At 38.4% G+C, this 14,204-nt stretch overlaps 1 protein-coding gene across 4 annotated transcripts in view; it reads right to left on the bottom strand.

Moving 5' to 3' along the window:
• LOC127435355 (caprin-1-like) overlaps positions 1-14,204 on the bottom strand; it is a 26,307-nt gene extending 12,103 nt beyond the window's left edge. For all 4 annotated transcript variants that reach the window (XM_051688820.1, XM_051688982.1, XM_051689061.1 and 1 more), the window contains exons 1-13: positions 14,059-14,204; positions 13,258-13,389; positions 12,458-12,520; positions 12,266-12,352; positions 10,298-10,536; positions 10,098-10,180; positions 4,668-4,814; positions 2,296-2,345; positions 2,106-2,189; positions 1,296-1,472; positions 1,114-1,204; positions 940-1,001; positions 39-149 (exon numbers count right to left, since the gene is read on the bottom strand). In XM_051688820.1, coding sequence (XP_051544780.1) covers positions 39-149; positions 940-1,001; positions 1,114-1,204; positions 1,296-1,472; positions 2,106-2,189; positions 2,296-2,345; positions 4,668-4,814; positions 10,098-10,180; positions 10,298-10,536; positions 12,266-12,352; positions 12,458-12,520; positions 13,258-13,389 — 1,326 coding nt within the window. In that variant the 5' untranslated portion in view covers positions 14,059-14,204. The remainder of the gene's footprint in view (positions 1-38; positions 150-939; positions 1,002-1,113; positions 1,205-1,295; positions 1,473-2,105; positions 2,190-2,295; positions 2,346-4,667; positions 4,815-10,097; positions 10,181-10,297; positions 10,537-12,265; positions 12,353-12,457; positions 12,521-13,257; positions 13,390-14,058) is intronic.

Genomic DNA, 14,204 nt, shown 5'->3' with positions numbered 1-14,204 from the left:
CACAGCATCTGCAAAACAACTGCGGCACACGCTTTTACCTGGAGAGGGTCAATGGTGTCTGTCTGCGGTCGGGGCTCAGAGGCATGAGGGGGCTGGTACAAAGGGGGTGTGGAGGAATACGTCTCTTTTGGAGGGGGGACCATAGGGACCTTGGAAGGGAAATGAAGTGTTTCAGGAACACTTTAGATAATTCCAGACAGCAAATGTGTATAAAAGCATGTTGTGCTGCTAATGGGTTGTTGACAAAATTTACATGAACATGTAAGGGAAAATAACACTTTCGATTTTGTATCTGGTCACCACTTCTTTAAAGTATTTCTATATTTTTAATCTGCTTTAACTTTTTGCAGTTCACTTAACCCAAGTATTCCTGCAGTGCAATACATTTTTAAAAGTACATACATCCCATGCAGTCTCAATTAATATGCAGTCCTAAAAATATATACACAATTATTAAATGAATTAGAAAAATGCTGTTTAAAAGAGTTCTTACAGGTGCACTCAGTAATTTTTTCCCCATTAAAAAGTTTCACTCCTAAAGAAATGAATTGTAATCTTGAAACATCTATAAAATCATGACCACTCACATGAGACTCTAGTCATATCAGTAATCTTAAATAAAAGCCGTTTTATTCTACATGGGGATGCCATTTTAGAATCACATGACCATCTGAATACTACTCGCTTAATCTCAGTAACCGTCTTGTTATTGGACACTTTCACTCTTGGATTAAATGAATCATGGCTGATTGTGAATAGTGAATTTCTACAACGGGACCTGTAACTGAAAACTATTGATTTTGAATGATTCTGCATCCACACCACTAGGTGTCACTTTAAATCCAAGATGACAAACAAAAAGTTACTGAGTGCACCTTTAGAGTATAAGATGACACACTACAGGACACTACTATGAAATATCAACTTAATGCAACTTACTTGCACGGGTTCTGGCTGCACAGGAAGTGTGTTGTGTTGGGGGAGTCTGGATTCCGTGTGAGCTAAAGAGTAGCATTGAAAACAAGTAGAATGAATCAAGCAATACATCAATTCTGCAGTAAAATAACTGCCACTCAACAACACCTGCATTAAAGCTAGAACAGATATACCAACCTGGTGGACAGACCATCTGCAAAGGTTTCATAGGTTGTGCTGACACAATGGCAGGATCTAAAGGTGGTCCCTCAAAATCCAGCATGGAATCCTGCATTACATGACACCAATGCATTTAGAAAAAAAAAGTGCTGCACTTTAAAGATAAAGCGTTAAGGGGAATGAGGAATTGTGCTCCTCACCTGCATGAAGTTGAAGGTACCCTGCATTTGAGCCATGAGATCTTGGACTGCCTGCTTCCTGACCACAGGGTCTGTTGCAGGGGGAGGCAGGACTGTGTTCAGCGTGTGTGGTTCTGAGCTGACGAGAACCGGGCTCATGGCTGCAGGAGGCTGCTGCTCCTGGAGAGAGCTCACCGTCTGAAAAGAAAGCATGAGGAGTTGGAAAATATAGACAAGACACCTGGTATTAACATCCCTCTCAGGTGATCCGATTACAAGTGAACAGCACTAAATAAACGTTAATTGCCTGCAACGCAACTTGGAGAAACACAGTGATCTCATCCACCTTTATGGATGCATATGGCCACATCACAGTTTTAAAGACTAATGCATACTGATGCTTCCTGACAATATTAGCCAAGGAATACTTACTCGCATACCACGTAATCCAGGGTTCCAACACTTTTTGACCAAAGTATTTCTGCTGATTACTGGATAAGGATTTTTCAAATGTTTTAGATAGCTGGGGTTGACTTCTATTTATTTGTTAGATACCAATCCATGGAGGTTACAGATTTAAATGATTAGATATTGCTGTTTGTGAGTGGTTGTTTAGAGCAGATCAAAACAATTTATGATGCTTTGAGATTTTACAAATAACTTTTCCAGGCCTGGAAATCACAATTACTGTGTATTCAATCAAAAAATTATCCTTGACCATAAAACCCTGGTAATTTTGCTAACAAGGCTTAAAAAAAACAGCAACAAAATTTGGCTAAAACCTGCTAATTAAACAGTTTCTATTTTGACAGAAGTGATGCATCATCATACCTGAGAGCTTGTGTTCCACTCTCCTCCTTGTTCTTTGTCACTGTTGCAGTAGGTGGATTCTGGAATGAACTGTCTGTTTACAAACTAATAGACAATAAGAGGTTTGTTAATTAACCATTTGGAAAACAAGATACAATATCATGATTTACTGCAAGTGTGCACATAAAAATATGGTAATATCAATTCACACCTCCGTTGCTTCAACCTCATTAGTTTCCGTGTATTCTTGAGTGGACCCCTCTGTGAAAACACAAACAGCATCATCTTGAGCTATCAGCTGGAAGTTTATTTTTGTTTCAAATATAGGGGTTACGCCCGTTTCACATATGATCCGTTTGCAGTACGTATGCGGTGCAAACACGGTGCGGAAGCAGCACACACTGTGCTTTCACATAAGACGCGTTTGCGGTGCACAGCTGATCAGTGGCTTCTGTATACCACAAATACAACAATGGGTAAGTAGTTCGCCATTTAAACATGGTAAAGTGATAAGGTAGTATAACAAACATTTTAAATTAAAACTTACCATCCACACAAACAGCCGAGGAATGCCTTTTATTTTGCATTTAAATCTTTATACAAGAAATCCTGCGGGTCATAGAGAACTTTGTTTTTCCATCTCCACGATGAGACGAGTGTAATCCATTGTCTCGTTTTTCCAAATGTGAGGTAAAGTGTATTTCTCACCACCAGCCTGTCACTTGATTGCCGCTTTCTGCTGAGATGCGAGTGCCCCCCCCCCCACGATTCACAATTCGATACTCTCACAATACTTTAAACGAAACCTGAATCAAGAAAGTTCAAATTGAAAGTTTATTACTTTTGACTTATTTTACTTTTACAACGTGTGCAAAACAGTTCCTTTCCTTTACTATTAAAACTTAAAAGTAAAATGCTAGCAACTAAATGATCCAAGGATGTACTGTGACCAAAAATCAGCAATGGTGACACCAGAATAGAAATATTCCTTATTCTGCTTAGCTGAAAGTAAAGAATTTTACATGTATACAACAGTGTATGCTTGCACAATATCACTGAATTACATACATTTAAAATATTTTAAATTCATTTCATATTTTTTTTTAAATGCCATTGTCACCGATCTAAAATATTTTTTTTTTCCCCAAAAAAAATATTTTTTAAATGGAAGTGCATGCCTATCCAGTTAAAAGTGTAGGCCCTAAATTTACTGCTAAAATCAAAACAGACATTATATTTGGCATTATTAGGATTATATTCCCTCACAGCATTATTATGCATTATAATCTGAATTATATACAGTACATTAATACAACACTATCATTAAACCTCTGCATACATTAATTTTCTATAATGCAGTGGAGATTTCACTTTTGCGCTTTTTCCCCCCACCAAAGTTCCACACTTTTACAAGTAGGCCACATACTGCAGCAAAATGCAAAACTTTAATATATATAAATATATAAAAAAAAAAACATAAAAAAAATGCAAACCTGTGCATTTTGTGAAATTTAAACATTTATTGACATATGTACAAAACAGATACAAGCTCCAAAAGAGCTTTGAAAGTGCTTAGATGAGAAATCATTACTACCCTCTTTAAAGGTTTTGTTCATGTTAGTAACTCAATCAAATAAATAAGAATTTGGATGTCTCAACAAATGTCTTTTCAGAATAAACATTTTTCTGTTATTACCATATATGACGAGTAAAATGACATACTATACATCTCTGTCGAGCTCTTCAAATAGGTTTGACATCCGCTGACTCTCGCTGTGAGGAGTGAAAGACTTAAGCCTTGTCGGAGCACACGTTTGAATGAAGGTGCACAAACGAAACTGTTTTTATAAGCAGCTGCACAGATTCACCCCACACTCATGTTACATAAAGTTGCCTATAATCACTTTTAGATTCATGTCTTTGTTAATTCATCCTTTACATCCATGTGTCATTTCTTCAGTTCATCGATAGTGAGAATTAGCATAAATGCTCTTAAAAAAAAAAAAAAAAAAAGGACCTCAAAATTCATGCACATTTACTATGTGTTATTTATATGACGACAACATAAAGCGGGCCACAAAAAAAAATGGTTGTGGCTTGTGTGCGCAGCACAGCAATATGAGATGATGATCAATGTTTATCATATTGCAGTTCTGAATGCACTGTCAAAACGATCCCTTCCCAGATATTAACTATAATTGCAGTAAGCACGATTCACATTAGAGAGCAAATCAACAGTCAGCGATTTATCTGAATCCTCATAGTTAACGAGCAATGAAGGTTTGTGCTTCAAGTAACATCTGTATGATTTAATAACTGCAACAGGTCTGTAACACAGTATTACGGTTATTTAGAGAAATTATGCATCAGACCAACACATGTTGCAAAAACCTACGCGGACAAAGCCCTCTCTGTTGTTAAACTTTTTCTTGGTCAAAAATTGAGAGAAACTGATAAATCTGACTGTTATATCGTGAGAGTTTTTTTTAAATCCACAATGAGAATGGTCACATTTTTGTATCTCAGTATACACAATATATCGTTATACCCCAAGTTCTAAGGTTTGATGGGTTTTGTTTGTACCGGGCTCAGTAGGGTGGTCCTCGCTCTCCGATGACTCTGCAGCAGCAGTCTGCGTCTCCTCTTCACACACTCCATTCTGATGTGTTTGAGCACGATCAAAGTACCCACTTAGCAGCATCTTGTCCAAGGTTTCCTTAAGGGCTTTGTCTGTTAGAAAACAGAAAAATATGTTTCTATCAACTGCACTTTTCCTCAATAGCAAAAAACTGTTAGAGGGGGGCATTCGATAATGTTGCGCAAAGTCAAAATGTAGTAACAACATATTATTGACATGTTATGACCAAAATCAGGGCTCTAAAGTTGGAGCCACACTAGCTGATTTATCCAGTGATAGTCAGGTGTGAGCTTCATTCACATAACTGCCAGCCAGGTGGTGTAAGAATTGCACATTAGCATCTGCAAGCAGGAGGTAGTTAATCACTTGACCGTCTGGACTCCCTGCTGAGTTATTAATCACAGCAATGGGAAAAAATTATCCAACATGACAGAAAAAAAACTTTGTCGTCGGGGCGGGCTCTTGTGTTCTCTTCAAGTGACCAACGAGCTTCTCTGAGCATTTTCATTGCACTCAGCTGCATATCATCTCAAATGCTGAATCCATAGGGATTCTGTGACCAAGCATTTTTCTCCTACACTAAAATGACTAATGAAATTACACAACAGAACCACAGTGTTTTTATTGAACGTAATTTCTTTACTCATTGAAAGCTGAATATGGACATAAACGTTCTAAGGCAAGCCTCAAGGGAATACACACGCAATAACCACTGATATACAGTGTTGTGAAAAAGTATTTGCCCCCATTTTGATTTCTTCTGTTTTTGTGTCTCTCATACTAAATTGTTTCAAAAATTCAAACAAAATCTAACAAAACAAAAGGCAACCTGAGTAAACACAAAATACCGTTTTTAAGTGATAATGTTATTTATTGTAGTAAAAAAAAAAGTTATCCAATATCAACTGGGCTTGCGTGAAAAAGTATTTGCCCCCTTAGTTACTAAATCCCCAAATCTATGAAACTGCATTCATAATGGGATTCAGCTGGACTAGACACACCCAGGCCTGATTACTGCCAGTCCTGCTCAATCAAATCAACACCTAAATAGAAGCAGCATGAAGTTGGCTAAAAGGTCTCACCCAGTAGCACACTATGCCAAGGTTGAAAGAAATTTCAGAAATGATGAGGAAGAAGGTGATTGAAATACATCAGTCTGGGAAGGGTTACAAAGCTATTTCAAAGGCTCTGGGACTCCAAAGAACCAGAGTAAGAGCCATTATCTCCAAATGGAGAAAATCTGGCACAGCAGTGAACCTTCCCAGAAGTGGCCGACCTTCCAAATTCCTCCAAGAGCACAGCGACGACTCATCCAGGGAGTCACAAAAAAGCCAAGGACAACGTCCAAGGAACTGCAGGCCTCTCTCGCATCAATAAAGGTCCCTGTTCATGACTCCACTATCAGAAAGACGCCATCCATGGAAGAGTGGCAAGGCGAAAACCACTGCTAACCCAGAACATTATTAAGGCTTGTCTGAATTTTGCCTAAACACACCTTGATGATCCTCAAAGCTTTTTGGAGAATGTTCTGTGGACTGATGAGTCGAAAGTGGAACTGTTTGGAAGACAGGTGTCCCGTTACATCTGGCGTAAATCAAATACAGAATTCCACAAAAAGAACATCATACCTACGGTCAAGCATGATGGTGGTAGTGTGATAGTGTGGGGATGCTTTGCTGCTTCAGGGCCAGAGCGACTTGCAATAATTGAGGGAAACATGAATTCTGCTCTCTACCAGAAAATCCTAAAGGCGAACATCCAGTCATCTGTCCGTGAGTTGAAGCTCAAGTGCAACTGGATTTTGCAGCAAGAAAATGATCCAAAGCATAGGAGTAAGCCCACCTCTGAATGGCTCAAAAGAAGCTACATTAAAGTTTTGGAGTGGCCTAGTCAAAGTCCTGACTTGAATGGGCAGTTCATGCTTGAAAACCCTCCAATGTGGCTGAACTAAAGCAGTTCTGCAAAGAAGAGTGGGCAGAAATTCCACCACAGCATTTAGAAAGTCTGATCTCCAGTTATTGGAAGTGTTTGGCTGCAGTTGTTGCTGCTAAAGGTGGAACAATTAGCTATTAAGTTTAAGGGGCAGTTAGTTTTTCACATGGGTGATATACAGTTCCAATCTAAATTATTCAACCCCCCCCAAGACAGTAAGGATTTACAAAGGTAAGCTTTTCTGATGACCCAGAATTTTTAAACTTTACATCTATATCAGCTGAGTGACACATTCAAAGTCATAGTGTGAATATATAACCTAATATTTCTAAATAGCAGGATTTTTTAAAAATACAGTCATGTCATAATTATTCAACCCCTATTGCATGTAGCTGTTCCTTAAATATGTATGGTTACACAAGTAATTGTTTTAAAACAAAATTAAGTCATCAATCTGCAATGGCACTTTAAGTTTTAAAATGTAAGTTTAACGTTGTAAGCTAAAATGTATTTCTATGCAAAAAATGCAATTAAAAATAAGCTGTCTCAAAAGCTAATAGAGGAGATTATTTCATGACACAAGAAAGGTCACGGCTATAAGTACATTTCCAAGGCACTTCAGTTTCCAATAGACAAAGTTGGCAGCACCATTCATAAATTTTTTAAATATGGTACAACAGCAACCTTCTTGGGTGTGGAAGAAAGCAAAACGTCTACCAAGGGAAATGTTGACTTGAATAATGAAGTAGTAATAGGAAAGTAGGAAAGACCTGTGGAGTCCTGGAAGAAGGTTTTATAGATGTATGACACTAAACTGAGTTTTAGACCCATGGGTCAGCAGTACGTCTGGAGTAAGATGACAAGGTGATGACAAGAACAACACCATCCCCACAGTCAAGCATGGAGGTGGGTCAGTCCTGTTATGGGGGCGTTTTGCGGCTGCAGGAAATGGCATCCTGACTATGTGACTGACACCATGGATTCTTTCAGGTATCAGGACATTTTGGCATGAAAAATGTGGTGCCTTCAGTGTGTAAATTGAAGCTCGGTGATCACTGGACTTTCCAGCAAGACAATAACACCAAGGATACATCCAAGTTGTCCAAAATCTGGTTCAGGGATAGGTCGTGGAATGTCCTTAAATGGCCTTTTCAGTCCATCATTAAAATCCCATTGCAAACCTTTGTTGGGATTTCAAGGAAGCAGTGGCAGCACAGAAACCAAAGAATGTCAATGAGCTAGAAGCTTTTGCTCATGAGAAATGTGTAAAAATTCTAATAGAGAGATGTCCGAAGCCTGAGAACACTTACCTGAAACATTTATTTGCTGTTATTAAGGATAAAGGATGCTCCACAAATGACTGACTTTGGGGGTTGAATATTTTTGACATGACATTTGTGGAGAGAATGAGTTATTTTTTATATTAAAATTTGGGTAAACTGAACTCTTTATTCTCAAAATCACTCAAATGTGTATTAAAAACGTACTTTGACTGTTTACTGAGGTTTTAGTGGATGTGTTTTAATTCACATCACCAGAATGTATTGCTGGTCAGGGGGGTTGAATAATTTCGATAACTTTTTTGCTTCAATAAAAAAAAAACATGATATTTGAAAACAGTATTTTGTGTTTATTCAGGTTGCCTTTGTTTTATCTCGTTTGAAGATCTAAAACAATTTAGTATGAAAAATACACAAAAATAAAAGAAATCAGGAAGGGGCGAATACAAATACTTTTTCACAGCACTGTATATATAGAACTGGATCGCTGACGCAACGGTAAACTGCCAGCAGGAGGTGAAGCCACCAGAAGTGTTCGAGCGGCCATCTTGGTAAGCCCAAACTGTCACAGAGCACCAATGATTGACAGGCGACAAAGCCCCCATTTCACCATCTCTGACCTCCGGGTACAACAGTCGCATTTCTCTAGTGACAATCATGTTTAATTTGCTCATTCTGGATAATATTCGTTAAGAGGGAGAAGATATAGGAGGATAGCAATGTCAGAGCATTCACCTGGCCCGGTGTTCAGCCCATCAATGCAGCACAACGATCACCAAAGGTAGGAAAAGCTGCAATATCTGGTTGTTTAGGATGACAATACGTCCTTACCCCCGAACGGGACTTGAAAAGTCAGACAGATTTCTAAATCACTTTAAATGCCCGGGATTTGCTTGTTTTTATATTGAAGTGCTCTCTGTAGTCATACATGGATACATGTCATAAATCGTTTGCCATTTAAACCAAGTGTATTAGTTTAATTTTAACCATCTTTGCTTTGCATGGCCGCTGCGTGTAATAGAGGGAGGGAGAGAGAGAGAGTGCGTGCTTTTTTTCAAGTGACTGCGAGAACAAGGCACTTTTTGATGAAAACAAAATAACTGAACAAACACTTCGATGAACACAATAAATAAGTCTGAAAATGTCTGTTTGACTCTTACCTCAGTTTCCATGAACTTGTTTACATTCAGCTGATCTGTTCCCGATGAAGTTTGTTAGAGGTGGATACTGTTTGATATAGATCTACGTAACTCGCTCAGGCTCGAAGAAACAGGAAAAATTCCGGACTTTAAATATTTACGTGTAGGACGTTTGCATTGTAGGGATGTACATGACTAATGTTTACTCGCTAAAATAAGATGATTTCCTATCAAATCAATAGGGTTATTGGAATGTTGGGGCATAGCAATATGGCGGCACAGTGGCTTCACTTTTTTGGCATCATGAGCAACCCAGTTCTATACTATATATCAGTGGCAATAACACACTTTCACAAGGTAAAGTTACTTTATGAATCGCATCCTATATCACATTTCAATACTCATTGTGTTCACGCAGTACTCGTTACTTTGGCAAGCTCCACGTGACAGGGAACAGGAGAGAGAGTGTTGTGGTGAGTTTGTATGTCTGTCATCCCATTCTTAACCACCAAGTGTGTCTCAAAACAGTCTGCAAATGTGACACGCTCTGCCAAAATAAGAGTTGTTTTGAGTCTGCTAGTGTGACGCCAGATTTAGACTAAGATCTGTACTGTGACAGACAGGTTTGTCTCACCTATGCCAGTGTGAAAATGGCAGCAACTACATAGTTATTTTTGAAGTCGTTTTTCTCAGCTTCAGTGTTGGCATAGTTACTGCCTAGTTTTACCTTTTTAGGGTAGTATAATGGGGAGAGACAAACCATGTCCATCATTGAAACCTCCAGCAAAGGGGTTTTGTGCACACCACTGGCTGCTTGCCCAGCTGCTGACGTGGGCCACTAGTCAGCATGAAGCACTGCTGACCCTCATGGGACCAAGACAGAGCACAGCTTTCAAAAGCTATGGCAAGTGCAACCATTCACAGGGAGGCCAAGTGGGGGACGGTCCTGTTGACATTCCGGCTAACTGGAGAGCATACTTTGGTTTGATTACAGAGTTGATTTACTTCACTGAAAGTAACTTACATGTGGTTCCAGCCACAGCTTTATCCCTTCCTTCCAACAACTCCCACAAATGCATGGATGCTTCCTCAAACTGCTCAGCCAACCTGGAATAAATGCACTCAATATATTTTTTGTCAACACAAATAAACTAAACAAATAAGAGTCTGAAACCTGAAGTTTTATATGGAGAGCAGAAGGAAGCTGTCCCCCTATGCCCTCACCTTACACTAGAGTCCCGCTCAGGGCCAATCAGTTTGTAGAACTCGTCCAAGGCAGTGAGTTCTGACTCTGTAAGCAGGGGGGCTTCCCCACTGGACTGAGTCAGGTCGCGCCTCACACTTTCCTCCCCGAGCTGGTCCAGAAGGTACTGCACCTCCAGCACCGCCTTCAGTCGCTTGCGCTCTGCCTCCTCCCTCTTCAACTGCTCCCGCCGTGCCGCCTTTTTCACAGTTTTCTGGATCTACAAAAAGAACAAACAGCAATCATTAAAATATGGACTCGTAAAAAAAAAAAAAAAGACTAGTAGAAACTGAATCAAAAATGCTGAAGTCGAGATGAGACTGAGACTAAAGGATGAACCAAAGACTAAAGGCTGGAGTTCAAATGAGACTGAGGTTGAGATGAGACTAGGGATGCCCCGATACCATTTTTTGGAGACAGAGTACGATACTTCCTTTTCAGTACTTGCCAATTCAAAACATGTTTTATTTTTTGTAATGTTGCAGTTTTCAAATACAATACTGTGAGAGAAGACAGCGTGTTTATTATGTTTCAACAACTGTTACTCAAAAGACAACATTAACCTTGTGTGACCCCGTGTCCACATGTGTGGACTTTGCATTTTAGCTTCACTATATGCAACGCATAATTTAAATTAATTTAAAATGACTGAATACTATTCACAACACTACACTGTCTTTTAAGGGTTAAACTTCTGGTGCACCACGTTATGTGACACAACAGCATGACATCTATTTCCTTGAAGGGCTTCTACAGGCACAGAGCCAACAAAAGTGCCTCTGTTAAGACATTTCTTTAAGCTTTTTCATTTAAACATGTTCGGGTGTAAAGAGTAGCATCTATAGTTTCGTTTGATATGCCGCTTTAAAAAATGAATTAATTTTTTGCGTGTCAGCGTGCTGATAAACATAGGTGAAAAATGGGACCTTATTCCATCACAAGTTGAAAAAAAAAAAACAAAAACAAAAAACAACAGTAATTTTGAACTAATATGTGTGGGTCATTTCGCTTTATTTAAATATGTTATATTTTATATTGTTATCATTGTATAAACGGTTCTACTCATTAACATTAGTAAATGCATTCCTATATATTTACTCTGCATTCACATTGAGAATCAATGTATTCATCCAAAAGCTTAGAATTTTTGCTTTCAGAGCCTTTATATGGAGCTATGATAAAAATAAGGTGCATTTCGAACTGTTCTGAGACCAGTGCAGACAGACAGCACATTGGATATTAAGTCATTCACTAAACAGGGAGCAAGGGAGCATCCGATAGCTTTCTATTCAGCTAAGTGCATTCAATAACAACATCAGACCAAAAGTTCAGTTTCAGGCTGCAGATGTTTGGACCACTGAACATGTTTGGCAGAAATGAGACAGTGATAATCAGTACATAGATTCAAAATTTTATATATAAACTTCTATTTTAACATGGTTGGCAGTGATTGGATGATGCTGGCCATTACTTTTAATAAGAATTATTTATTCAGCTTTATAGAAAATCAGCTGTAATGTCTGTAATGCCTCAAAAACATGAATAACCAACAATCCTGGAAACAAACAATTTGATGAAATAAAAAAAATCGGACTTTCTATAGCTTAGTCCCGCTCTCCACATATTTGTACATCAACTTTTAGCAAAACTATTTGCTCTAGAATTTTTTCTTTTTTTGGTTGTTTATTATGTGCTACTAGTTACAAATCAAAAAGGGATATGGAAAATGCACACAGCAGTCATGCGGGGGTCTCAGGAGGTTAAAACAGTCAGATCCAGTCAGTCACAACATTATCAAAAATCACATATTTCACAAAATTTTTAATATAAAAATAAATCACTATATAAACAAAACAAAGTGATGAACTTTTAACTTTATTGATTTCAGCAATTGTATAAAAAAAATTTAAAAAAGCAAACAAAAAAACACCAGTGAAAACAGTACATACCTCCGCATTTAAAGCCATGAAGCTCTTCTGCAGCTCACGAGCAAACTCCAAGTTGTGAGCCACCTCCTGCGCTTTAGACAAAGCCTCCTACAAACATCACACATAAAAGAAAATACATTTAATACATAAAACAACATCTGATGTAATACTTGATTGAGTAGCAAAGACTAGCATTCTACCGAAGAAACATACCAGCTGATCCTGGTTGAGCTGTTCTCCTTTATTCTTCCTTGTCTGGTAATCATCCAGCTTGCTCTTAACAGAGAAATTGGGTCATATTAATGGTAAGGAGCGAAATCGTGCATATTTTCAAATGCACTTAAAATGTAAACTGTACACAAAACCCATGCAAGCATATCAGTCGACACCCATCTATTACACCAACGAGTAGTCAATTTCCACTTTTTGTAGTTGGTTGGAGTTCTTGATAAACACTGACACTAATGTAAATGTCTGATTTACTTTCATTAAACATTTCCACGTGCTTCACAACATACAAATTACAAAGACTCAATGCTGTCAAGACACTTTATAACATGGACTTTAAGGCTGTATATCTTTCAATTTAAATTACAATAACAGTATATCTTTAATTTCATTAGTAACATATATTCCACTACAAAATGCCACCTGAAAGGTATTAGAAATGGTGATTGTGTCTTTCTGTGCCAGTCTAATAATGTTACACATCATGTGATTGTTTAAAACCAAACCGGTAGCACATCAATGGATTAAAATATAATGCTTAAAAGAACAAATAATTAGCATTTTTTTTTTAAAAGTGTGCTCGGTTCCCACGGGATTAGATCCTGGGCAACACATTCCTAATATGAAGCTAGTTCTATTTAGTCTGTCAGATTTATTTTCAACAAGGCTGGTATGAAAAGTATCAGATGTCATTACTAGTTTCAAACATAGATCTCACTGAACATGTGTCAACACATACAAGTCCTATGTCATACCGTATCTCAGGCTATGTCTTGTAAGGTTACCTTTTTTTTTTCCATGTTGCGAACCTTCTTGTCAATTACACCAAGAACTTGCTTGAGGGCTTCAGATGGCGCAGAGCCCAAATCTGGACTGGAGGAGTGAACAGCATTGTCGCCAGTGGTCACTGATGGCATCTGTAAAGAGAAAGTTTGGCACAGATATGAAACCCAAAAAACGAGACAGACATCCACTTGATCATGTGTAAAGAGATCACACCTTCACCTAAATGGCATAAGAACACAAATACAGAGTAAAGATCACTTTAATAATAATAATTATTATTATTAATTATCATAATATCTTGGTCAAAGTCTACACCTGCATTTTTAATCCAGAGACCTGGCAAAGGTCTATCAGCTTTCCCTACAAAAGAAACTGAACACCCCATTTTGCCAGATGAATTCTGAATTCTTTCCATGAATTCTGACCTAATCCGACTCACTGTCACTGATCTTCACTAGGACAGAACGAAAACGTGCCGTACATATCCATGGAGATCATGTAAGGACATTTTAATGTTTTTAAAAGTCTAGCAGACTCAATTCTTTCCCTTGGTCAGATGGTCAGACTGTTGGCCGTCTTCATCTATAGTGGCTGCACGTATTAATCTGCACAATAGCGGGACTGAGCAATCAATTGTCTCATAACACATTAAGTAAACATCAAATAACAAAAGCGGCATTACAGGATCAAACTTAAGATTCTCTCAGTTAGCGGATTGCGTGCGTTAGCCGCTAGCTCGAGCTGGACATCGCTTTTGTGGACGCAGGACAGAGACAATTCTTGTGATAACGACGTCTTACCTTTACTTTCAGTGTATTGAAAGAGATATTTATATTTGTATGCAGTCGGGTTTTAATGTGTCTAGATATAATTTTCTGTGCCTAAAACAGACGCTCCCCGGCAACTCCACCAGCAGCTCCGCGAGTTTCGTCTCCACAATGCAGAA

Source organism: Myxocyprinus asiaticus, chromosome 1 (assembly GCF_019703515.2).
Source record: "Myxocyprinus asiaticus isolate MX2 ecotype Aquarium Trade chromosome 1, UBuf_Myxa_2, whole genome shotgun sequence".
Taxonomy (NCBI): domain Eukaryota; kingdom Metazoa; phylum Chordata; class Actinopteri; order Cypriniformes; family Catostomidae; genus Myxocyprinus; species Myxocyprinus asiaticus.
Note: the sequence above shows the minus strand (reverse complement) of the source record. Positions and strands in the feature narration are given on the sequence as shown.